This window comes from Pinus tabuliformis, chromosome 2_1, assembly GCF_031772625.1.
Source record: "Pinus tabuliformis cultivar Carrire ecotype Pingquan chromosome 2_1, CPIR1, whole genome shotgun sequence".
Taxonomy (NCBI): Eukaryota; Viridiplantae; Streptophyta; class Pinopsida; order Pinales; family Pinaceae; genus Pinus; species Pinus tabuliformis.
The window spans coordinates 218,753,903-218,781,606 of record NC_142299.1 but is presented as its reverse complement, the minus strand read 5'-3'; the positions used below and the strand labels follow the sequence as shown (position 1 = coordinate 218,781,606).

The following is a 27,704-nucleotide window of genomic DNA, read 5'->3' as shown; positions in this document are numbered from 1 at the left end:
TGGACGAGAGAAAAAAACAACCAGAGGCACAGAATCAACAAGATTCCCAAACGAAGGAGGGAGAAGAGAAATGGAAGGACCAAGCGACACATACAGAAGAACCCAATGACTTAGCGGTGATCCAGACCCCTGGAAATCGGCATGAAGGAAAGAACAATAGCCAAGCTTCATTTATATTAAAGAGAACACATGTTTCTGAAAGTTCGGACTCTGACAAGGAAGCGCCAGCAAATTTAGAAGGAGAAGAGCTGGCAATCGTTATGTCTACTCCATCTTCTAGGATACAGCAAAAGTTCAATAGAAAAAAGGTAAAACAAAAAAACTAGTTTATCTGGGTAACTATTATTTTTGGTAGCTTGACTACCATAAGTGCTTCTAGCACATACAAATGGTCTTTAGGGACAGCACTTGAATGGACTTGTGCATCTGCTTATGTAACTTTTTATTTTTATTAATAGAAAGTTGTGATTTTTCCTTGGAAAAAAAACAATATCTTATGCCCCATCAACAACATCATATACTACTACAAGATGAAATTTACCTGATATAGAATTCAAGGCCTCATTTAGCAACACTTTAGCAAATTTATCATATGAGGTTTTGAACATTACACCAATCAACTATTCATAGTGGCATGATGATCAGAAAAACACTGCTCTTGCACAATGAGAGACATTCAAAATCACCTCAATAAGACATTCAGCAGCAGTAACGATTAAAGAGTCATGGTAACATATTGGCACTTACCGATGCAAGGATCAGTATAGTAAAGAAATTAAGATGCCGAGACTGCGAGTAAAACCAACACTTGAGCCGCATCATCAAAACAGACATGGTTCCACTTTCATCAGCAAGGGCATTCAACTGCTCCAGGTCTTCTAATTTCTTGCCAGATAAGCAAGCTGCAATATTTCAAGGTATAAACTCCACATTTCTTTAAGGAACTTGATGTAGAGCATGCAAATAAAGATAAATTTAAACTTATCAATTAAATCTGAATCTGAAAACCCCCAAAATTAGGTTATAATGAGTTAGAATGACAACAAATACTACACTCTGTTGATGTACTGCACAAGATATATGATCTTTCTTACCCCACTCACAGATTTTGCTTACCTGTAGACATTTATATATTAGAGACTGTTTAATGATTTAGTATTGAGGTGAAATCATACTTCTAAACATATGATAAACTAAATGACGAAAGGTCGTCAGTTAAACTTCAAACAAAAGAATGAAGATGAGATAAACTGGTTAAGAAAGCCATAATCAAAATAAATAGGATGCAACACAATAAAATCTAGGGCCTTGCATGAAATATCTTATTACAAGTGCACAAGAAAACAGAAATTGAGCAACAAATACACTCAAATTTTATCTAGTCTATTAGACTGTATAATATAGTAGTGGGAAGGTACTGAAGTTCAGGAATTTGCCGAATGCTGAAAAGTTTAAACAAATTGCAATTTCGAAAATAGATTTACAAAAAATTATGAAACGGACAGAATAGTGTAATTTTCTTAACACGTGTATCATCAGCATTAAGGAGCTGCAGCGATGTTGAATGATCATTCCAATAAGATAATTTGTATAGCTTATGTTTTGGGGCATGTATGGGGAAGTTAGGCTAAAGCGATTTAAATGGCCCAAAGAACATCACAAGCATGCAGATACAAGTTGAATAGAAAGATATCGAGAAAAAACTTGTAACATGGTGCAATATTGTTCTTGTTATTTAATTCTAAACAATTTCTATAAAGACATTCCTGTACTCATCTGTTTGATAGTTAACCATTTTCCCTAGTTTTTTTAAAGAAAAAATGTACATAAAAATAAATGTCAATTACATACGCTTTGAATACCTGCTCTGGAGAGAAAATATGGAGGAAGCTCCCCAAGGGCAGTTCCAATTCCCCACAGAACAGCTTCCAGTTGAACCTGAGGCAAAATTTTGTGAAGAGGTGTCCTGAAACGCTCAGAACCCATAAAAGGTGGATATAATGGTGGACCTATCTCCGAGCAGTCTTTCTCAATCCATGACGGCACTCTGTTCAGTAGAATAGTGTCATATAGAGCACTTTTTAAATCAACTCGCCCACATTGTGTAGCTTTTAATGTAAAGAATGCAATATGAGGGCCCAAATACAGCACAAAAGTGTGCAAGCCAGATCCTGGAAAGATGGAACAAGTAATATCCCCACTTATTAGCATTCAAGCCATCAAGACAGATGCATGATATCACTATTATCTACATCAGTATGTAAACACGAGAATAGTTGAATATACAAGTGGAAATTATAGGACCAGTATACAATAACCATTAATAAAACACAACATCAAAAAACACAAAACTTAAGCTGCAAGCAACAGAAATCAATCATAGAATGAAGATTAAGAAGGGCACAATATAAATGCCCACTGAATTCGTAAATTTCTAACCATTTGAAAGTGATAAGGGCAACTTTGAGAACTGGTATATGTTAGTGTAATGGTGGTTAAACTCAAGTTTGCAATCCCTTAGTGGTCCTTAGAGTCATTTATGATCCACCATTTGTGTGCAATTATAGCCCATATTGGTGGTTAATAGGTGAACTTTGTAATCCAATCCCTATAAGCAAAATATTTCTTTCATGGAAACTAATATTCAACTTCATGTTTAAATAGATACATTGCAGGACTGCATTACCCAGCTTTGTGAGGAAACTATTTTACTTCAAGCTGATAATATGAGAGTCTTTGAAAAGTATCAAAACCTGAAGACTGATCATGATCTCCTGCTTCCATAATTGACCGAACATAAAGGAGAAGTCCATCTAGACTGCCTAACTCACTACGAACATTCTCCAAGAAGTGAACTTCAGCATACTAAAGGTGACTTTGAGGCTTTTTTTGGCAGCATTGAAAGCGACTCTAGTCTTGTCGTTGGTCTTTCTCACAAGTACAATAACCATGTTGATGGAAGGACAATAAGTATTAATGAGATGGAAGAAAACTTGAATCTTGCTAGTCAAACTCATGAATGAATTAAGGGAAAAAGAAAAGGTACTTGACACCTTGCAAAAGGATATCGAACACACTTTTGATGTGACTTCTCATGAAGTAGTGGATACTCGTAAGCAGTCTTCTTCTATTCTCGAAAAGCATATTGAAGGCTTTGGTTCATTACTTCATCATATGGATTATACTAGAGGTGGACTTGGTAAACATGGACATGAAATTGTCACTAAGTCTATTGTTCCTGAGATTAGACCAGTGACAACAAGACCTTAGATAATTTGAGATTTCATCATCAGATGTAAATCCCCCTAATCTCTCAACCACTTCTGACTTGTAATAACCAGAATCTGCACCATCCAATGATTTGTCTACGTTGGCAGTTGAATATGCTTCAAATGAACCAGATCCTTGTTGAAAGCACTGTTGATTTGGGGTAGCATCGGATGTGCTCTAGCCACGAAATTTGGTGGAGAGGTTGGGGCACATGAGATCTCCAATACCCAGAAAGGGTTTGGGAAGATTCTAAACAAATCAGGGGATATTAAAATAATTAATATTTTTAATGAAGTCCCTAAGTCTAACTTAGGGAAAATAAAATATTAATGTGTATTAATATGAATTTGTGTTAGAGTGGTCCAAAAGACATGGATCAAGCCAGATCTAATCTTAGCCGTTGATTAGGGACTTAATCTCGGCTGTTGAAATGTCAACAGGAAAAGTATAAGAGGAGGCTTGAGGGTCACTTGGAGAAGTACACCAGATGATCAGTCATTCTATTCTCTAGAGCAGGGTTTGCTAAGAGAGATAAAATCAGTGATCGGGAGAGCAGCTGAGGGCAATTGAGTACAGAGAAACAGAGAAGGCAGAGATTGTTCCGGGAGAGCAATGCAGCAGCCAAGGAGAGTGACGCGGAGCCAGCAAGGGCTCACACAGGGCCACGCAGAGGTAGCCAAGTGTTGCGCAAAGCACCAAAGAGGCCAGCGTGTCTGACACAGAGGCCCAGAAAGCTGATGCGGGGCCTCTTGGGGCTGACGCAGGGCCAGCTTGAGATAGAGAGGGCCTGACACAGTCCAGATTGGGCAGACCCTGGGGTTGCAAAGCAATTTTGTACTAAGGAGCTGCCGGAAGGATTTTCTGGGGTTTCAGCCAGGAGATTTCTCTCAAACTGTGAGGTATAGCTGCTAAGGAAATTCTCTGTTGGGTAAGCCAATTTCGGCACCCAGATTGTACTCTGATATTGCTTAATAAGAAAACCCTCAAATAACTGCACCGGTTTTCCCGCATTGGGTTTTTCCGGGACATTGGTCCAAAAATAATGGTGTCATGTGGTGTGTTTGTTCTCATTTCTTTTAGTTGTTGATCTATAATATGTTGAGCATGCACTGGTGTTTATTTTCAGTGTTTACTTTGTAAAGAACTTGTTAAGGAAAAAGTAACAAGAAGGTAGGAATAAATCAGGTAAAGTGCATGAAGGGTTTCTAAATTAAGTAAGAAACTTCAACATGGTATCGAAGCGTGGTTGCAGATCACAAGAGGACTAAAAGACATCAGCGAAGCGGAGAAATAGCAGCAGAAAACAGTCGTCCCGAGGTGACAAAGTTGTTTCTAGCAGTACAGAAGCCAAGGAAGTATGACGCAGAGCAAGCCAGAGCCACACAAAAGAAGTTGGGAATTGCGCAAAGCCTCAGAGAGGCCAGCGTTGTTGACGCAAAGGGCTGGAGGGCTAACGCAAGGCATCCCAGGGCTGACGCAGACCCATCTAGGGTAACGCAGAGCCAGCGTGAGGCAGAGAGGGGCTGACGCAATTCACATAGAGGCAGTTGCTGGGATCTAGAAGGCTACAGGAATATTGCAAAGTGGAGCTAGTGAGGTACTGTAGTCAAAACAGTACTTGACAGAGCAAGGCCAAGGGAGTTGTTACCGAGGGTTTCTAGCCGAGGAACCTAGATCAGCAGTGCAATTGCACAAGACGATCAGAGTAGGGGGCATCTCGACAAGTGGCAGAAGGATTTCCAGGAGGGAAATCAGGACTCAGAGGGAATCCAGAAGAGAACTTCTAGATGGGAAGTAGAGACTTAGAGGAGTCGAACAAAGAACTTCCACGAGGGAAGTAGAGGAACGTCATGGCACTACACGGGGTAAGAGACCAGGATAGACTAGACGGAGCATCGAACTTCGCAGTCTGGAAGGCCAGAATCTTATCAGTGCTTGACAGGAATCGTGTCAAGTACTTCACCTTAAAGGTTATAGCTATCCTAGTCGACCCCAATGATAACGACAAGTACAAGGAGGCAATGGCAACGGCCAAGAGCATCATCCTTGACGGGGTCAAGAACCATGTAGTTCCACACATTGCTGAGAAGGAAACGACATATGAGATGTGGAGGCCCTCAAGAAATTGTACGAGCATACTTCTATGCAGGGAAGAATGCTACTTGAGAATCAATTGAGGTCGTATCAGATGAAGAAGGGAGAACTGATTGACATCTTCCTTGGAGGACTAAATGAGATCCGTGATCAGTTGACTGCTATAGACGCGACACCAGATCAGGAGCTAATGGTGAGGATAGCCCTGAATGTTGTCTCAGAAGAATGGGAAGTATTTGTCCAGAATATGCTGGGCAGAGGGACACTTCCACCTTGGGACGAGATGTGGGTAGCTCTTCTCTAGGAAAAGATCAAACGGCAGTCAAAGACGGGTAGCAGCAACAAGGGGATCAAAGTCAAGCAGGAGGAAGAAGATATGGCCCTAGCATCTGAGGGAAAGCAGGGGAAGCGAAAGAAGAAAGAGCTCTCCAAGATCAAGTGCTTCCACTGTGGGGAGCTAGGTCATTATGCGACCCAGTGTCCAAGGAAGAAGAGTAAGAGAGAGTCTTCCGAGAGTAAGGCAGCGCCAGCACGGGCAGAGAAGGAAGTTTTGACAGACGATGACTGTGCCATGAGTGCACATGCACCACTTGAGAAGAATTGGGAAGACATCGAGCTGTAGTCAGGCAGACTACAGATGATGAGGGACAAGATCCTTGAGGTACCCAACCTCTTGAATTAGACTTTGTTATGGGAGCCCCGACGAGGAGTAGCAGGACTGGCTGGGTGGGTAGAGACGGATGTAGATGGAGTGGCAAAGAGAGCTACAGTGCAGGAGTCCCGAGATAGCGCAGAGCTAACAGGCTGCAACAGTGCGAGAGGCACAGGGGTGTTGCACCAGTGCAGAAAGGCACAGCAAGGTGTGCAATGTTGGGAGATGCAAGGAGTTGTTGCAGCAGCGCAGAGGTCAGAGAGAGGGAGCACTTGTCAGCGGCAGAAGGAGCTTCAGCATCAATGGGTGTTTCTAGCCCAACAGGGAGGTCAATTGAGAGATCAGTTGCTTCGCAGTAACTGAGTTGCAGTGCAGCAGTGGGCAGCACGATGCAACATGATGAGAGGAGGTGCAGTGCAGATGCAGTGTTGGGAGAAAGGACCAGTAGTAGCACAGATGCAGAGGGAGTTGTCGTACAGCTACAGCACTGGCAGTGGCAGAACCATGAGCAGCAGTACAGGAGGCTGCAGTGCAAAGGATGTTGGTAGGAAGGCCTAGTATCAGCACAAGGATGATCAGAGTAATACTCAGTGAGGAGTATTGCTAGAGCACATTCCTCACTAATAGGGAGTGTTGATTTGGGGTAGCATCGGATGTGCTCTAGCCGCGAAATTTGGTGGAGAGGTTGGAGCACATTAGATCTCCAATACCTAGAAAGGGTTTGGGTAGATTCTAAACAAATCAGGAGAATTAAAATAATTAATATTTTTAATGGAGTCCCTAAGTCTAAACTTAGGGAAAATAAAATATTAATGTGTATTAATATGAATCTGTGTTAGAGTGGTCCAAAAGACATGGATTAAGCCAAATCTAATCTTAGCCGTTGATTAGGGACTTAATCTCGGCCGTTGAGATGTCAACAGGAAAAGTATAAGAGGAGGCTTGAGGGTCACTTGGAGAAGTACACCAGATGATCAATCATTCTATTCTCTAGAACGGGGTTTGCTAAGAGAGATAGAATCAGTGATCGGGAGAGCAGCTGAGGGGCATTGGGTACAGAGAAACAGAGAAGGCAGAGATTGTGTCGGGAGAGCAGTGCAACAACCAAGGAGAGTGACGTAGAGCCAGCAAGGGCTCACGCAGGGCCACGCAGAGGCAGCCAAGTGTTGTGCAGATCACCAGAGAGGCCACATGTCTGACACAGAGGCCCAAAAAGCTGACGTAGGGCCTCCTGAGGTTAACGTAGGGCCAACGTGAGACAAAGAGGGCCTGACATAGTCCAGATTGGGCAGACGCTGGGGTTGCAGAGCAGATTAGGGTTCCCGTAGGGAAAAATTACCTAGGGCTTGTGACATCAGCCCTAAGGAGGCAAATTTGGTTGTGGAAAAGGCTAGATTTTTATACAATGAGACTTAATGCATGTGAAGCACCCCTCAATAGGCCAACATCACGTGCTAATTGAATTCAACCCTATGCCCTAGCCTAGTGGATTGCCTTGGAGGGCCAAAAATGAGAGAGGAGAGAAATAAAATTTTAAAAAGATATTTGGTGAGGTTTGATCACCTATGTGGAAGCCAATGCATGTTACTTTAGTGAAGGAGACTAAGGGAAATTTATTATGGAGATATCAAACCCTAGAAGGGAGCAAGGGGAAGAAAAACCCTAGTTTTCAAAACCCTCGCTACCACTTTATAAGGGGATAAAATCAAGAGAGAAGCTCACTTAAAGGTCCTCAAGGGATGTCATACATTCTTGTTGAAGTTTCTAAGTTTACTTAGTTATAAACCCTCCATGCACTTTATCTAATTTATTCCTACCTACTTGTTATTTTCCTTAACAAGTTATTTGCAATGTAAATACTAAAAATAAACACTAGTGCATGCTCAACATATTACAAATCTGCAACTAAAAGAAACAAGAACAAACACACCATATGACACCATTATTTTTGGACTAATGTCCCCGGAAAAACCCAATGTGGGAAAACCGATGCAGGTATCTGAGGGTTTTCTTATTAAACAATATCAGAATACAATCTGGGTGCCGAAACTGGCCTACCCAACAGAGAATTTCCTTCGCAGTAAAACCTCTCTGTTTCAAACAAATCTACTAGCTGAAACCCCAGATAATCCTTCCGGAAGCTACTCAGCACCAATATGCCCCTGAAACCCTAGCATCTGCCCAATCTGGACTGCGTCAGCCTCTCCTAGCCCAGCGTTGGCCCTGCATCAGCCTATCTTGGCCTGCGTCAGCTCTTTGAGCCTCTGCGTCCACAAGTTATGATGAGAATGAGATTTGAGGTGACCTCTATTTATATGAGGTCGACATCAACTAATATTAGCCTAAGGGGCCCTGTTACCCACCATTTTCTAGGTGATATCCCTAAGAGAAAAAACAAAATCTCCAAGATGGTCCTTAACCGGCAATCGGCTATTGATTTGGGGTAGCATAGGATGGGCTCTAGCCATGAAAATTGGTGGAGAGGCTAAAGCACATGAGATCTCCAAGACCCAGAAAGGGTTTGGGCAGATTCTAACCAATTTGGGAGATATTAAAATAATTAATATTTTTAATGGAGTTCCTAAGTCTAAACTTAGGGAAAATAAAATATTAATGAGTATTAATATAAAATTGGGTTAGAATGGTCCAAAAGTCATGGATCAAGCCAAATCTAATCTTAGCCATTGATTAGAGATTTAATCTCGACTGTTGATGGACCAACGAGAAAAGTATAAGAGGAGGCTTGAGGGTCAGTTGGAGAACACACCAAGAGAGATCAAGAACTCGAATTTCTAGGGCAAGGGTTGCTGAGGAAATTGAGTGAGTAATCAGAGTTGCAGCTGAGGGGCAATGAATACATAGCAAAGAAGCAAATTTAGTACCGAGAGGATCAATGCAAAAGCCAGGGAAGGTTGATGCAGAGCCGGCTAGAGGCCACGCAGAGCCAGCTAGAGGCCACGCAAAGGCACCCAGAGGTTACACAGAGGCGGCCAGAGTTGCACAGAGCCAGAGAAGGGCCAGCGTGTGAGACACAGAGGCTCCAGAGGTTGACAAGAGCCCAGAGAGGATGACACTGGGTCAGAGAGCCTGACGCAGAGCCTAGAGTCAGTGCTGGGACATTTTTCGTGGACAGACTGGGAGCTGGCGAGCCGGATATGGTGACGGAGTCCCTATTAGAGTGACACAGAGCAGCAGAAGTTGCATTGTCGTTGTGGGATCATTCATCTGGTGATTTAGCCGAAATATCCATCACCGACTAAGAGGTACTACGACCAAGGGCATTCTCCGTTGGGTGAGCCATTTCTAGCACCCAGGTTGTATTCTGAAACTGCATAATAATAAAACCCTTTGAATAATTGCACCGGTTTTCCCAGATTGGGTTTTTCCAGGGACATTAGTCCAAAAACAACAGTGTCCCTTGCGTGCTTGTTTACTTTCAATTGATGATCTGTATGTGTTGATATTGTACTTGTATTTATTTTCATTATTTACATGGTAAATAACTTGTTAAGTAATTGAACAAGTAGGAAGAAATAAATCAGATAGTACAAGAAGAATTTCTAACGAGTTAAACTTAGAAATTCCAACATCAAAGAGTGGTTGCAGATCATAGGATAACTGAAGGCATGAGGCGAGCAGAGCAGTAGCAGCAAAAACATTTGTCCCGAGTGACAGAAGTTGTTCCTAGCAGAAAGCAGCAAGGAAGGAGTGATGCAGAGGGCCTACGTCATCAGTTCGAGCCAGGAGGAGGATCAGCGCAGAGGCAGAGAGGAGCAAACCTGACCTACACAGTGCCCAGTCATCTTTCTCGATCATGAAGGACCAATGTTGTGGCCAGGAGGTGCAGATTTTGCCAGTGTCGGGATTGCGCAGAGCCTTGAGGCTCAATCCTTCAAGGTGCTAAGGCATAGAAGGTTTCCGATAATTTGCAGAACAAAGCTGGTGGGGTACTGTGGTCAGAACATTACCTAACAGGGCAAGACCAAGGAGGAGGGATTTCCAAGAAAGGAAATCGAGACTCAGAGGGAGTCAAACAGAGGACTTCCAGGAGGGAAGTAAAGAGACTCAGAGGAGTTGGAAGAAGAGAAGCAAGATGGCAGTGAATGGGCTGAGATCAGGATAAACTAGATAGAGCTTCCAACTTCATAGTCTGGAAGGCCAAGATCTTGTCCATTCTAGACAGGTATTGCATCAAGCACTTTGCCTTGAAAACAATAGCGATCCCGATTGACCTAGCTGAAAATGAGAAGTACGAGGAGGCAATGGACTGGGAAAAGTGCATCATCCTTGATGGGGTCAAGGATCATGTGGTGTCGCATATTGCCGAGAAGGACACAGTAAATGAGATGTGGGAGGCCCTGAAGAAATTGTACCAGCGTACTTCCGTGTAGAGGAAGATGTTACTTGAAAATCAGCAACAGTCATACCAGATGCAGAAGGGAGAGCAGATAGATGTCTTCCTCGGTGGACTGAAGGAGATCTGTGATCAGCTAACTTCCATAGGGGGCAAAGCCGGATCAGGAACTGATGGTGAGGACCGCATTGAACGCAGTCTCAGAGGATTGGGAGGTATTTGTCCAGAGCATACTAGGCAGGTCGAGCCTTCCAAATTGGGAGGAACTATGGGCAGCTCTTCGTCAAGAAGAGATTAGACAGGTGACCAAGGCGAGAAGGAGTGGAGAAGGGGTCCGAATCAAGGAGGAAGAAGAAGATGTGACTCTCGCATTTGCGGGAAAGCAAGAGAAAATAAAGAAGAAGGACCTCTCCAAGGTCAATTGCTTCCATTGTGGGGAACTGGGTCACTATGTGAACCAGTGTCCGAGGAAGAAGAGTAAGGGAGAGGCTTCTGACTCAAAGGCAATGCCAGCAAAGGCGGAGAAAGAAGTCGAAGAGGATGAGAACCGTGCCATGAGTGCTCATGCGCTAATTGAGAGGAAGTGGGGAGACATCGAGCTATAGTCAGACAGACTACAGGCGATGTGGGGCGGCAAAATTCTCGACATACCTAAACTCTTAGATTATACCTTGCTATGGGAGCCCCAAGGAGGAGTAGCAGGACTGGCAGATGTCGGTAGAGACAGATGCGCATGAAGCAGCAAGAGAGTGCTACAGTGCAGGAGTCTCGGGACAGCGCGGAGGCTAGCAGGATGCAATAGTGTGAGAAGCACAGGAGTATTTCACCAGTGCAGGATGGCACAGAGAGGTGTGAAACGATGCGAGATGCATGGAGTTGTTGCAACAGCGCAAAGGTAAGTAGAGGGGGCACTCATTAGCAGCAGAGAGAGCTTCAGCATCGAGAGAGTCTCTAGCCTGACATGGATGTCAAAGTTGGGTGGGTCACTTAATTCCTTCTCAATAATTGGGTTGCAGTGCAGCAGTTAGCAGTGACAATGCTATGGACAGCACGATGCAGCATGAGGGGAAGGGGATGCAGTGCAGATGCAACAGTGGCAGTGGCAGGGCCATGGGCAACACCATGGATGCAGAGGGAGCTGCCATACAGATGCAGCAGTGGCAGTGGCAAGGCCATGGGCAACAGTACAGGATGCAGCAGTGCAGAGGATGTGGGCGGGGAGGCCTAGCATCAACACAGGTATCGGTGCTAGATAATCAGAGTGATGCTCAGTGAGGAGTATTACTAGAGCACAGTCCTCGCTAAGAGGGAGTGTTGATTTGGAGTAGTATCGGATGTGCTCTAGCCATGAAAATTGGTGGAGAGGCTAAAGCACATGAGATCTGAAAGACCCAAAAAGGGTTTGGGCAAATTCTAAAGGGTTTGGAAGATATTAAAATGATTAATATTTTTAATTGAGTTCCTAAGTCTAAACTTGGGAAAAATAAAATATTAATGGGTATTAATATAAAATTGGGTTAAAATGGTCCAAAAGTCTGGATCAAGCCAAATCTAATCTTAGTCATTGATTAGAGATTTAATCTCGGCCGTTGATGAACCAATGAGAAAAGTATAAGAGGAGGCTTGAGGGTCAGTTGGAGAACACACCAAGAGAGATCAAGAACTCGATTTTCTGGGGAAGCGTTTGCTAAGAAAATTGAGTGAGTGATCAAAGTTCTAGCTGAGGGGAAGTGAATACATAGCAAAGAGGCAGAGTTAGTACAAGGAGGATCAGCACAAAAGCTGGGGGAGGTTGACGCATAGCCAGCTAGAGGCCACATAGAGGCAGCCAGAGGCCACGCAAAGGCAACCAGAGGCCACGTAGAGGCAGCCAGAGGCCACGCAGAGGCAGCCAAGAGCTACGCAAAGCCAGAGAAGGGCAAGTATGTGAGACGTAGAGACTCCAAAGGCTTACGCAGAGCCCAGAGAGGTTGACGTTGGGTCAGTGAGGCTGACGCAAAGCCTAGAGGTCGTGCTGGGAGATTTTTCATGGGACAGACTGGGAGCTGGAGAGTCGGATAGGGTGACGTCGTCCCTATCAGAGTGACGCAGAGCAGCAGAAGTTGCATTGTCGTTGTGGGATCGTTCATCTGGTGATTGAACCAGAATATTTGTCTCCCACTAAGAGGTACTACTGTTGAGGGCATTCTCTGTTGGGTGAGCCATCTCTGGCACCTAGGTTGTATTATGAAACTGCATAATAATAAAACCCTCTGACTAGCTGCACTGGCCGCATTGGGTTTTTTTGGGGACATTAGTCCAAAACCAACAGTGTCACTTGTGTGCTTGTTTACTTTCAATTGATGATCTGTATGTGCTAATATTGTACTTGTATTTATTTTCATTATTTACATGGTAAATAACTTGTTAAGTAATTGAACAAGTAGGAAGAAATAAAGCAGATAGTACAAGAAGAATTTCTAACGAGTTAAACTAAAGGCACGGGCCAAGCAGATCACAGGATAACTGAAGGTATGAGCCGAGCAGAGCAATAGTAGCAGAAACAGATGTCCCAAGTGACAACAGTTGTTCCTAGCAGAAAGCAGTAAGGAAGGAGTGACGCTGAGGACCTGCATCATCAATTCGAGCTAGGAGGAGGATCAGCACAGAGGCAGAGAGGAGCAGACCTGACCTACACAGTGTCCAGTCATCTTTCTTAGTCAGGAAGGATCGATGTTGTGGCTAGGAGGTGCAGATTTTGCAGGTGCCGAGATTGCGCAGAGCCTAGAGGCTCAGTCCTTCAAGCTGCTAAGGTATAGGAGGTTGCGGATAATCTGCGGAGCAAAGCTGGTGGGGTACTGTGGTTAGAACAGTACCTAACCGGGCAAGACCAAGGAGGAGGGATTTCCAAAAAGGAAATCGAGACTCAGAGGGAGTCAAAATGAGGACTTCCAGGAGGGAAGTAAAGAGACTCAGAGGAGTCAGAAGAAGAGAAGCAAGATGGCAATGAATGGGCTGAGAGATCAGGATAGACTGGACAGAGCTTCCAACTTCATAGTCTGGAAGGCCAGGATCTTGTCCATTCTAGATAGGTATCGCATCAAGCACTTCGCCTTGAAAACAATAGAGATCCCGATTGACCCAGCTGAAAATGAGAAGTACGAGGAGGCAATGGCCTGGGCAAAGTGCATCATCCTTGATGGGTTCAAGGATCATGTGGTGCCGCATATTGCCGAGGACACGGCAAATGAGATGTGGGAGGCCCTGAAGAAATTATACTAGCATACTTCCGTGCAGAGGAAGATGTTACTTGAAAATCAACTGCAGTCATACCAGATGTAGAAGGGAGAGCAGATAGATTTCTTCCTCAGTGGATATAAGGAGATCCGTGATCATCTAACTTCCATAGGGGCCACACCGGATCAGGAACTGATGGTGAGGACCGCATTGAACGCAGTCACAGAGGATTAGGAGGTATTTGTCCAGCGCATACTGGGCAGGTCGAGCCTTCCAGATTGGGAGGAACTGTGGGTGGCTCTTCGTCAAGAAGAGATCAGTTGGGTGACCAAGGCGGGGAGTAGCGGAGAAGGGGTCAAAATCAAGGAGGAAGAAGAAGATGCAGCTCTTGCATCTGCTGGAGATTAGGAGAAAAGAAAGAAGAAGGACCTCTCCAAGGTCAAGTGCTTCCATTGTGGGGAACTGGGTCACTACGCAAACCAGTGTCCGAGGAAGTAGAGTAAGGGAGAGGCTTCTGACTCAAAGGCAGTGCCAGCAAAGGCGAGAAAGAAGTCGAGGGGGATGACGACAGTGCCATGAGTGCTCATGTGTCACTTGAGAGGAAGCGGGGAGACATCGAGTTGTAGTTAAACGAACTATAGGCGATAAGGGACAGAATCCTCGAGGTACCCAACCTCTTGGATTATACCTTGCTACGAGAGCCTCTAAGAGGGGTAGCAGGACCGGCAGATGTCGATAGAGACGGATGCAGATGAAGCGGTAGAGAGTGCTACAGTGCAGGAGTCCCAAGACAGCGCAGAGGCTAGCAAGATGCAATAGTGCGAGAAGCACGGAAGTATTGCACGAGTACAGGATGGCACGAAGAGGTGTGCAACTGTGCGAGATGCATGGAGTTGTTGCAGCAACGCAGAGGTCCGTAGAGGGAGCACTTATTAGCGACAGAGAGAGTTTCAACATCGAGAGAGTCTCTAGCCTGACAGGGATGTCAAAGTTGGGTGGATCAGCTACTTCTCAGTAACTGGGTTGCAGTGTAGCAATTAGCAGTGGCAGTGCTATGGGCAGCACAATGCAGCGTGAGGAGAAGGGGATGCAGTTGTAGATGCAACAGTGGCAGTGGCAGGGACATGGGCAACAACACGAATGCAGAGGGCACTGTCGTACAGATGCAGTGGTGGCAGTGGCAGGGCCATGGGCAGCAGTATAGGATGCACCAGTGCAGAGGATGTGGGCAGAGAAGCCTAGCATCAGCACAGGTATCAGTGCTAGATAATCATAGTGATGCTCAGTGAAGAGTATTACTAGAGCACAGTCCTCGCTAAGACGGAGTGTTGATTTGGGGTAGCATCGGATGTGCTCTAGCCATGAAAATTGGTGGAGAGGCTAAACCACATGAGATCTCCAAGACCCAGAAAGGGTTTGGACAGATTCTAACCGGTTTGGGAGATATTAAAAAAATTAATATTTTTAGTGGAGTTCCTAAGTCTAAACTTAGGAAAGATAAAATAGTAATGGGTATTAATATAAAACTGGGTTAGCATGGTCCAAAAGTCATGGATTAGGCCAAATCTAGTCTTAGTCATTGATTAGAGATTTAATCTTGGCCATTGATGGACCAACGAGAAAAGTATAAGAGGAGGCTTGAGGGTCAATTGGAGAACACACCAAGAGAGATCAAGAACTCGATTTTTTGGGCCAGGGTTTGCTGAGGAAATTGAGTGAGTGATCAGAGTTGCAGCTGAGGGGCAGTGAATACATAGCATAGAGGCAGAGTTAGTACCGGGAGGATTAGCGCAGAAGCTGGGAGAGGTTGACGCAGAGCCAGCTAGAGGCCACGCAGAGCCAGCCAAGAGCTGCGCAAAGCCAGAGAAGGGTCAGCATCTGAGACGCAGAGACTACAGAGGCTAATGCAGAGCCCAAAGAGGTTGACGCTAGGTCAGAGAGGCTGACGCAGAGCCCAGAGAGGTTGACGCTAGGTCAGAGAGGCTAACGCAGAGCCTAGAGGCAGCGCTGGGAGATTTTTCGTGGGACAAACTAGGAGCTGGACAGCCGGATAAGGTGACGCAATCCCTATCAGAGTGACACAGAGCAGCAAAATCTGCATTGTCGTTGTGGGATCGTTCATCCAATGATTTAGTCGGAATATCTGTCTCCGACTGAGAGGTACTACTGCCGAGGGCATTCTTTGTTGGGTGAGCCATTTCTGGCACCCAGGTTGTATTTTGAAACTGCATAAAAATAAAACCCTTTGAATAGTTGCATCGGTTTTCCTGCATTGGGTTTTTCCGAGGACATTAGTCCAAAAACAACGGTGTCACTTATGATCTTGTTTACTTTCAGTTGATGATCTGTATGTGTTGATATTGTACTTGTATTTATTTTCAGTATTTACATGGTAAATAAATTGTTAAGTAATTGAACAAGTAGGAGGAAATAAATCAAATAGTATAGGAAGAATTCTAACGGGTTAAACCTAGAAATTCCAACATCAGCAGCCCCTTGCAGCCACCAGCAAACATATTGTGTCATTTCTCCTCCAACTGAGCCAACCACGTGGTCCTCTGCATGAGCCCTGGCTGGCTCTGCGTGAACCCTTGGCTGCTTCTGCGTCCCTCTCTCCGGCTACTGCGTTGATCCTCCTCGGTGCTATTTATGCCTCTCTGCTTCTGTATTCACTGCCCCTCAGCTGCAACTCTGATCACTCTCTCAACTTTCTCAGCAAACCCGGCCCCAGAAAGTCGAAATCTTGATCTCTTGGTGTGTACTCCAAGTGACCCTCAAGCCTCCTCGTATACCTTTCTCGTTGACAATTCAAGGCCGAGATTAAGTCCTTAATCAACGGCTAATATTAGATCTGGCTTGATTCGTGACTTTTGGACCATTCTAACACACTTTTATATTAATTCACATTCATATTTTGTTTTCCCTAAGTTTAGACTTAGGGACTCCATTAAAAATATTAATTATTTTAATATCTCCCAAACTGTTTAGAATCTGCCCAAACCAGTTCTGGGTATTGGAGATCTCATGTGCCTTAGCCTCCACCAATTTTCGTTGCTAGAGCACATCCAATGCTACCCCAAATCAACACTCCCTCTTAGCGATGATTGAGCTCTAGCAATACTCCTCACTGAGTACCACCGTGATCATCCGGCATCGGTCCTTGTGCTTATGCTAGGCCTGCTGCCCATCATCTACACTACTGCATCCTGTACTACTAACCATGGCCCTGCCACTACCACTGTTGCATCCATATTACAACTCCCTTTGCATCTGTGTTGCTGCCCATGGCCCTACCACTACCACTGTTGCATCTGCACTGCAACCGCTCTCATCATGTTGCATCGTGCTACCCATAGCACTACCATTGCTAACTGGTGCACTGCAACTCAGTTATTGAGAAGTACGTAACTGATCTCCCAACTCTGACATCTCCGTCAAGCTAGAAACACTCCTGATGTTGAAGCTCCCTTTGTCACTGACAAGTGCTGCCTCTGACCTCTGCGCTGCTGCAACAACTCTGTGCATCTCGCACCGTTGCACACCTCTCTGTGCCATCTTGCACTGGTGCAACATTCCCGTGCTTCTCGCACTGCTACCTCACGTTGTCCTGGGAATCCTACATTGAAGCTCCCTCTGTCGCTCCATCCACATCCATCTCTACTGACACCCGCCAGTACTACTACTTCTCTTCGGGGTTCCCGTAGCCAAGTATAATCTGAGAGGGTGGGTACCTCAAGGATCCTGTCCCTCATCGCCTGTAGTTAGTCTAACTACAACTCGATGTCTCCTCACTTCCGCTCAAGTGGTGTGTGTGCACTCATGGCACAGTCATCGTCTGTCTCCACTTACTTCTCTGCCCTTGCTGGTGCGCCCTTGGTCTCGGAGGCCTCTCCCTTGCTCTTCTTCCTTGGACACTGGGTCGCATAATGACCCAGCTCCCCACAGTGGAAGCATTTGACCTTAGAGAGGTCCTTATTTTGTTTCTCCTGCTTTCCCTCAGATGCTAGGGCAGCATCCACCTACTCCTCTTTGATTTTGATCCCCTTGTCATTGCTTCCCGCCTTGCTCAGCCTTCTGATCTCTTCTTGGCGAAGAGCAGCCCACATTTCCTCCCAATCTGGAAGCGTCGCCCTACCTAGTATGCTCTGGACAAACACCTCCCAGTCTTCTGAGACTGCGTTCAAGGCCATTCTCACCATCAAATCTTGATCTGGCATGGCCCCTATGGAAGTTAGTTGATCTTGGATCTCCTTCAATCGACTGAGGAATGGATCGATCTATTCTCCCTTTTGCATCAGGTATGATCGCAACTGATTTTCTAGTAACATCTTTCTCTACACAAAAGTATGTTGGTACAATTTCTTTAGGGCCTCCCACATCTCATTTGTCGTTTCCTTTTCGGCAATATGTGGTACTACATGGTCCTTGACCCCGTCAAGAATGATGCTCTTGGCCCTCGCCATTGCCTCCTCGTACTTGTCGTTATCAGCTGGGTCAACTAGGATAGCTATCATCCTCAAGGCGAAGTGCTTGACATGATTCTTGTCTAGAATGGATAGGATTCTGGCCTTCCAGACTACGAAGTTTGAGGCTCCGTCTAGTCTGTCCTGGTCTCTTACCCCGTTCATTGCCATCTCGCTGCTCCTCTACTTCCCTCCTAGAAGTTCTTGGTGTGACTCCCTCTGAGCCTCAATTTCCCTCCTGAAAACCCTTCTGCCAATGTCGAGATGCCCCTCTCCAATCGTCTGTGCAACTGCAACACTGATCTGGATTCCTTGGCTAGAAATCCACCTCGGCAGCAACTCCCTCTACCTTGGTCTTGCCCTGTTAGGTACTATTTTTCCTACAGTACCCTACCAGCTCCACTCTGCAACTTACCCACAGCCTCCTAAACCCCAGCAAACTAAAGGTTGGCGCTCCTAGGCTCTGCGCAATCCCGGCATCAGCAAATTAACCTCCTTAGCCAACTGCGTCAGCCCTCTTGGCCTCTGTGTGGCTTTGCGTGAGCCTGCCTTTGCATCCCTCAGCCTCTGCGCTGCCTATTCCTGACTCAATCTTTGTGATGTAGGCACTACGTCAGCCCTTCCTTGCTTCTACTCTGCTAGGAACAGCTTCTGTCACACTGGACAGCTGTTTTTTGCTGTTGTTGCTCTATTCAACTGATGTCCTCACTTCTCCTGTGATCTGCAACCACGCTCTGATACCATGTTGGAATTTCTAAGTCTAACACGTAAGAAACGCTTCATGCACTTTACTAATTTATTCCTACCTACTTGTTCTATTAATTAACAATTTATTTACCATGTAAATACTGGAAATAAATACAAATGCATGCTTTAACACATTACAGATCATCAACTAAAGGAAATAGAAACAAGCACACAAGTGACACCGTTGTTTTTGGACTAATGTCCCCAGAAAAACCCAATGTGGGAAAACCGGTGCAGCTATCTGAGGGTTTGATTTATTAAGCAGTTTCAGAATACAATTTGGGTGCCAAATCCGGCTCATCCAAGAGAGAAAAATCTCGACAGTAATACCTCTCTACTCGGAAGCAGATATTCCAGTTGAAACCCCAGATAAACACTCTAGCAGCTCCACATCGCCAATTTGCCCCACAAAACCCCAAAGTCAGCCACTCTCTAGCCCAGCGTTAGCCCAGCGTCACACCGGCTTGGCCTGCGTCAGCCTCTGGAGGCACTGCATCAGCCCTTTGGCCCTCTACGTCACCCACGTTGGCCATCTGAGGCACTACACAGCTCCTCGCTGCCTCTGCGTGAACCCTTGGTTGCTTTTGAGTCACTCTCTCCGACTACTGCGTTGATCCTCCTCGGTGCTATCTCTGCTTCTCTGCTTCTGTATTCACTGCCCCTCAGCTGCAACTCTGATCACTCTCTCAACTTTCTCAGCAAACCCAGCCCCAAAAAGTCGAAATCTTGATCTCTTGGTGTGTACTCCAAGTGACTCTCAAGCCTCCTCTTATACTTTTCTCATTGACAATTCAATGGCCGAGATTAAGTCCCTAATCAACAGCTAATATTAGATCTGGCTTGATCCGTGACTTTTGGACCATTCTAACACAGTTTTATATTAATTCACATTAATATTTTATTTTCCCTAAGTTTAGACTTAGGGACTCCATTAAAAATATTAATTGTTTTAATATCTACCAAACTGTTTAGAATGTGCCCCAACCATTTTTGGGTATTGGAGATCTCATTTGCCTTAGCCTCTCCACTAATTTCTATGGCTAGAGCACATCCAATGCTACACCAAATCAACAATTGACTTGAAGATAAATTACTTGAGGCCGACTTGAAGAGGCTGACTTGAAGACTTTGATGAAGAGGCCAAGTTGATAACTTGATGACTTCATGGAGGAGTCTTTGACCAAACAATAAATGACTTTACCAACCTAAAGCCTACAATGGAGGCTTGACCTAATAATTGACCCAAGCATGAAACCCATGCTTTAATAAGTCAATTCAATATAATAAAATTATTTTCACTTTCTTTTGACAAATATATTACATTTTGACTTCAAGTAAAATAATGAAGACCAAACCTAGTTACATTTTCCAACACACCATAGTAGAGAGTACTTCATGGATCCCCAACACCATTCAGTGATTGCTCATGTCCCACCTATTGGATGAAGATGATGCACCTGGATCACCATGCCTAGCGGGCTTCATATTTGTACCATACACTTGGCAGATATTCCATGGTCTAGACGAGGACGTGTCTCACCACGGGAGACAAAGGGAGGGCATATGCCATCATCCTAGCCCTTACAAAATGGTTTACAGATATTATCGATCCACTTGGAGACCCATGAGGATGTCATTATGCCCCCACACCCACTTGGGGACACCACATGTGACATGTTTGGATATCAAGTGGCCAACCCTTTATTCAATAGTTTGGAGTCTATTCTCTCACCTTGGCACACTTTGGACTCTACTAGGCCTTCTCAATGGCCCAACAACTCATCATGTCTACTATTTTTCCCTCTTGAGAGGCTTACTTTTCTATTTTGAGCTATCTTGGTGGGCTTGTCACCAAGAAATGTTATTGTTGCACATTATTTTATTATTTGGGGCTCAATTAGGCCAATTAGGCAAATCGAACTCTTTAGAGAGGATATAAATTGATGAGAGGCTCATTCATTCCTCTCAACATCACTTGGATTGGATTAGTATCTCTTGAGAGATTCTCGCACTTGCTGCTGGGATGAACTTTTTGGAGTATTCTTGATGCACTATGATGTTTGGATTTTCGATTGTCTTTGGAGCTTCTTTCTAATGCAGAGTTGATGAATGGATATACTCTCTCTCACTAATGTAAGTGAACTTTTAATGCTATTCTTGTTATCTCACTAGGGGTTCATTCTGTGCATTTAACTTCGCAAAAAGGGATCAGCTTTTGTTTATGTTTTATGCAGCATGATGCTTTCTTATGCCATGTTGTGATACAAGTTGCTTAACTATGCCCCTACTATTATCTTTGTGACATGTTCTACTATTCAAATCTTCACTATCCAGCATATTCACTTCAACTCCCGTGAAGATTGTTTGAGACAACTGGATTCAGCTAGCTGAAAAGGATGTGATTAGCCTTGCAGAATCTAATTCCTTTCATGGATACACTGCCTGCAACAATTATCCTGCACTATAAACACTGGTAGGTGTGCCACACTGCCACTTGCAACTAGGTTTCTTAAGTACGTATATGGACCCACCGAGGGCAGATCTTGACAGGTTCCTTCAGGCTATTTGCAATATCTGTATGTAAATGTTCAAATATAACAATAAATAAATTTAAAAACAAAAAAGAAAGAAATTTTGAATAACAAAAAAGGACGAAATTTTATGTTCCATTCAACAAGATACATAGCATGAAACTAGCAGAACATGGAATGGCTATATGATTAGTAACTTTCCATATCAGTCAGTACACCAAAATGTCTAGCCCAAACCTCACTATTTAAGCACTTGAGTAATTCTTCCACAATTCTAGAAAAGAAGGAAGATAGAGATAAAAATACTAGAAATCTACCTAACCCAATTGATGAAGCCACTCCAAGGCCTAGCCACCAAATAATAAATCCTAAGTAGATACGGAGCTCATTGACAAGCTGTCACAAAAATAATCAAAGGAGTCAGAATTCCCGAAGTCATTTGAGATTTATAAATTGAACGCTAAAATTACGAAAACAATTTCATTAAAAAGACTAAGCCATACCAATTGCATTCCTAAGTAAAAATTGAAGCTAATAAGATGCATGCCTTATTTGTATTTCACTTCAATGTCATGCACCCAAGCAGCCTAATAGGCAATGAACATTACCACACCCTACCATTGGACAGGCTAAAATTCTTCCACCATCTACAGATACCAAGCCCCAAACCATTTTATTTATTTCTATTAGTTTGTCTACTTCACTGAAATTGGTTAGAAACAGTACGCCATTAACAACTTACCTCACACCTATGTTTTACAGAATATAAGAAACAAGAAACAATCATACACCATGGTCCACGTCCACAATTGACATAATTTACATCATTTAATTTTCGAGCATTGCACATTACAGTTACAAAATGAAGAAGAATGAAACTACACTGAAACTGAATAAAAAAAAAATCAAGAATCCTTTTTTCAACTTAGTAATCCTTTCTTGCCTGTGCCAAGGAATGCCAACACATAACAGGGTTAATACTCCCAAAAGGTGCAGTAGTTCTATGATTAGCAGCATTAGTGATATGTCATTCAGAGTAAAAACAGATACAATCTATGGTTTTCACCCAAGATCAACAAATATAACAGGAATAAATAACTTTAAACTGCATGTAGAAAAACAGAAAAGAGGAACAGCGTTCACACCATGGATACAGGAAATGGTAAGGAAACCACTTTGTTAGCTGATAAACAGGAAAAGCTAGCCTGTAGGAAAACCTAGCTCTCAAACATGGACATAGTAGAATTAGCACAGTAGTACACTACTATAGATAGCCAAATCCTGAAGCACAAATCATGTGCAATAAATAAAAATTGATATAAGAAAATGACTGGAGCCATATAGATTGGCTGAAGACATGGAAGGAACAGCTCAAAACATGGTGTACATGCCAAAATTCGATTGGAGATGCACAAATGCTAAGTCAGATAAGATTCACTCATCACAGCATCAGTTTGCCTTGTGTCTGGATGATGAAAGCATCCAAATGATGGCTGCTTCGTCATATCAGTGCACTCTCAAAATAGCAGTCAACAATATCTAGCCCTTAAACATCGACTTTACCTCAAATAATTGCTCAACATTATCTGGTGCTGATGTGTCTCAGTGTTGAGAAGGTTGCAAATAGAGAATTGACTACTAAGGCCAGGCAATGAGAAGGCCGCTGAAGCATGGACACTAGGAGAAAGGTGACACCAAGAACCACATTGGCACAACAAGAGGCAAAAGTTACTAGTCATCAAGATCTAGTGTCACACTACATATTTTGAAACTGACCACCCAAAATCCTATTGATGCTATTGATGGGCTGATCTCAAAACTGCAAAAAACCAGAGGCACCGAGGAAAAGAAAAACTGGCACTGCCAAAACCATGAAAACGTCCAAGCAAGCAGTAAGTGTAGTGGCAAATTTTAACCACAAAATCACAATTGTAACTGTAGATCAACAACAAGCTGAAAATGAGGAGGCAGAATGTCTTCAAAACAGGATGAAAACCCAATGGCCCGCACACCCACAATAATCCTCGTTGCAACTTGTCTGAAAGTGTGCAACTCCTCTTTTTACTAATTTTGGAAATCAAAATGCTGTAATAGTAGCAAAGTATCATGGGTACGGGTCACAAAACATGGCAATGCTACCATTGCGCACTAGTCAGGCACTTTTGTGCACTCTGGGCTGATGGTTGGTCTGGCTTGAGAATAGCTACAAGTGAACAACATGCTGAAATATAGTAGTGACTTGATGACAAAAGAAGATGAACCCAAGAACAAGCACTGAAGGAAAGATAGAACAAGGATTCAATCTCGAGAAAACTATTTGATCAGCATCCCAACCATATCTTTCAACCATTTACCATTAGCTGGAGAGGATAGGAAAGTAGCTTGTATTTCATGCAACAACCCTTTAAATATGTATTAACAATAAAGATCAGTCGGCCCCAACCCTACCTAATCCTAGGCATGCACAGGCAGGCCAATTCTATGAAACAATAAGTATAGTATTCTATGGTAATTACATGTATAATCTAATGTAAAGAAAAGGCCAGATGAAAAAGGAAGAAGGAAAAGGCCAGCTAAGAGAATAGTATAGCAATAGCAATAGACCCCTTCCTCCCACTTGGCCCCCAAACGAAATAAATAAAGAACCCAGATGGATGATACGAGAGACACCCCAAATGATATGAGGAGTCACAAGATATGGTGCCCTTAAGCAAAAGAATGAATAAACTCACTTGAATGAGATGATGATACAAATGAGAGCTTCAGTTGTTTATATACACACAACTAAAGTGAGGCGTCCTCTCAAGAAGGGAGGCATCCCTGTTGCTACACAAACTAGCAGGCCTAGTTTGTAGGCTAAAACTAGAGGGCACAACAACACTTTAGGACTAAGGCCCATTGTCACCACAGCTTAAGTCCCCTTCTCTTCTCAGATTTCCACCGACGGGAGGACTCCCAATATCCCTCACTTGTGATAGATGTATCTAGAATTGGTTTGAAGTGAGGAAAGGAGGTTCATTCAATGGAAAGGTTCAATGAAAGTGTGAGCTTTGGGAGAAGATAGGAAGACTTTCCAAGAAAAACCCGTTGAAAGGATGACTCCACAAGACCTAGGGTTGAGAAATTTTGTGATGCAAGAATTCATCCAGATTCCAAGGTCAAGGTAGATCAGATAAAAGGTTGTGACTGATATACTTAACAAGTACTAAAGTACAAACCTTCAAAGAATCCCCAAGTTGAAGGATGGCTTCTAGGGTTCCCACTTGGTGTGATAGCTAGGGCATCAATTATATTGAAATTCCATCATCGGAATTCGTTCAAAACTTGTGGATGCCTAGAGGAGACACTAAGGAAGAGTCTTGTCTAGACGGAATTCAAAAATTCCTCCTCCCTAAAATTTCGCACCAAGCCCTAAAAGGGCCTCCTTATCCTTAAAGGGACGAAAAAGGAAGTAAGAAAGAGGTGAAAAGAAAGATGTTTCGTTGAGTTAATGTGATCACTAAGGATTTAGGTCTAGTGCCTAGCAGATTGGGAGGATTGGAGTCAAAAATGATCTTGATTTGGTAACTTCGTTCTTCAAGGAAGCCTAAAGAAGCAGCTTCACTATCTATGGATGCAGCTACATGGCAACTTTAGACTTTTATACTTCGATGGCAATCGTATGGATGTTGAAAAGTGTAACTAGGTTCGGTCTTCATAATGACATGTAATTATGATTTTATGTTATAGATGAAAAGAAGAAAAATAAAATTATTGCAATGCTTGCATCATGGGTTTCATGAGCAAGAGATTTTATTTTAGTTGAGACTCCCATTGAGAGTCCTTATGGATTTTGTCATCTAGTCATAAAGGTCTAAAGAGTCATTGTCATGTAATGAAGACATGTTACACATTGTAAAGAGTCATATTTGTCTTTGTAAGTAACCCTCCAAGACCATGTCACTAGCCCTCACTCAAGTCCGCTTATAATGTAAAGAAGATTCAAGAGAGATCATGTCGGCCTTCTCTAGGGATCATGTCAACCTAATGGAGATGAACCAACGACTATAAATACCCATGCTCGGCCTCATTTGAAAGAAAGCAATTCGGTGAAGCAAGTCTCCAAGAAGAAGTGTGAAAACCATAGTAAAGAGCCCCTAGACCAGCGAAGGAAGAAGGAAGGATAGCAAAGGAGCAGGGTCATCATTGGAAGACTGTTTCGGGTTAAGCCTACCCTCACACGTGCAAGAATTACAGGTCCGAAGTAGACAAGGGAAGGTTGAAGGTTGCAGTCACATAACGGTGACCTTGTTTGGGTGAAGTGCATCACTGAAGGAAGCCGAATAAGAGAGGAAAGCATCTCCATCAAGGAGGAGACTATTCAAGAGGCAAATCCAATCTAGGGATTCTACTCTCAATAAAGGAATTGCAGAACTACAAGGAGAGGCCGAAATTCTGAAGGGAGTCGAGGAGAGGAAGAAGAGCAGTGTTGAAGAGGAGGCTAGTAACTTGGACATGGGAGGACTCTAGTGTCAAGGGTCTTTGTCATAGTGTTGGTATTCGTTAATTGAAGATTCTATAAGAAGAATTTTGTTTGGGTTTTCATCTCAAAGAATGAGAGGTTTTGGCCCTGGCTGACTATTGAAGAATCTAGGGCAGTTAGAGTTGATTAGATTATTCTTAGCATGATAACTATTTGTGAGGTGTTTTCAATTTTTCTTCTTATATCAATCTTCACTTATTATTATTAGTGTGTGTCTTCTTTAGTTCATCAAATAGCTACCAAAGCAAAGAGACAAGAACACAAGATGTTGGCATCTTGCTAGGGCCAAAACCTCTCCCTCTTGGAGAGGAAAACCCGCACAAAATTCTTCTTATAGAGATTCCAATTGACGAATACCAAGACCGTGACCCTTGACCTACTAGGCCACTCCAAGACCAAGACACCAATCCTTTTCTTCTTTGTCAATGTTGAGCTCATCATCATTGTTGCACCATCACTGCACCACTTCATTGCTTTTTGAATTATTGACCGGAGAGTCCACAGTAAGAATATTTTTACACCAACGTTTCGAATCCCAAATGGGATCCATCATCAGGGTATGAGAATGATGGTAAAAGAAGAGCATAACGGAAAGGATAAATACTCATTACTATTGTAACATCTTTGTTGTCCTTCACTAAGATCATAACCTTTGTGACTATGTCTCCATCAAGAACGAGATCATAACTATGACAAGATCATGGCAACAACTTGATGTATGTGGTGATAGAGTGTGCCACTTATGAGATTCTTTCATCATAATTATGTTGAGACTATGGACATCCTTGTTACCAAGACTATTGAGATCTTCAATGAGAACCATGTTTGTCACTGTCATGTCGAGAATACATCACTGTACTTCATCTTATTATGTCGAGACTGTGAAAGTATGTACCCCTGTAATATTCATCCCAAACCGTAGACTCCCTTAACCGAAACATTGTAATACTGTATTATATTAGTCCGAGATTCATGTCCTTTACCTATCCGAAATTTCAAAGAGGTGTACCCATTGTGCCATCTGAGATCCTGCACCTTCTGCACCCGTCCGAAATTCAGAGTGTCTAAAATTCTAGTTTTTTGTGGTGACCTCAACAAGCTATTTATAGTAGTTAGGTCTCTATAAATAAGCCGACATGTCACCTTGAATTGTTGTGTCTCTTTATTGAGCCGACATAACATTAATATTCATTTTGAGGCCGACTTAGTTGTTCTCTTCATTGTTTTGCAGGCAGACTTCTTCGTGCTTGTCTTTGGAGGATTATGCTTGTCTTGCAGGGCCTTTTAAACTAGTATATATATTTACACATAAGCTTAAGAAGAGCTACTTACATGTCTTTAACTCTTTGACTTTCCTAGACCTATGGAATGAGCAAGAAACTCATTCTTATAATTTACAAAAATAATATTTCTTTTTCTTGACAAGTACAAAGATCAAAGTTACATTTGTAAATACCGACCCTAGTTACACTTTCTTCAACAGTGACAAGCCTATATACTGTGTCTCATGTCTCTTTATTGTTCATGATTTGATAATTGTCTTGATGAAAAGAACACAATAATAAATCAAGAAGAGGATCGTAATCAAGAAGTAAAAAGAATATCACAAGCAATTATCATAAGTAGAGAAATCACCTAACTATTGATGCCCTAGATTTCTCAACATGGTATCAGAGCTAAGGTGCTAAAGTCAATAAGGGGCATCGAATCAAGAGATACTCAAAGATCAAGCGTCAATAAAGGGATCAAAGCAAGTCGAATATTACCAAAACAAAAGTTCAAGATCTACACCACACCAAAACCCTAGATCGAAGAAATCTATTTCAGCAAGAGTCTTGGAATCATCATCAAGGAG

At 43.3% G+C, this 27,704-nt stretch overlaps 1 protein-coding gene across 1 annotated transcript in view; it reads right to left on the bottom strand.

The window, feature by feature from the left end:
* The window catches only part of LOC149199527 (vacuole membrane protein KMS1-like), a 300,187-nt gene that overhangs the window by 205,207 nt on the left and 67,276 nt on the right, over window positions 1–27,704 (bottom strand). Inside the window, exons 4-6 of the mRNA XM_089402477.1 lie at window positions 21,645–21,723; window positions 1,863–2,171; window positions 748–902 (exon numbers count right to left, since the gene is read on the bottom strand). Of these exons, the coding sequence (XP_089258603.1) occupies window positions 748–902; window positions 1,863–2,171; window positions 21,645–21,723 (543 nt within the window). The remainder of the gene's footprint in view (window positions 1–747; window positions 903–1,862; window positions 2,172–21,644; window positions 21,724–27,704) is intronic.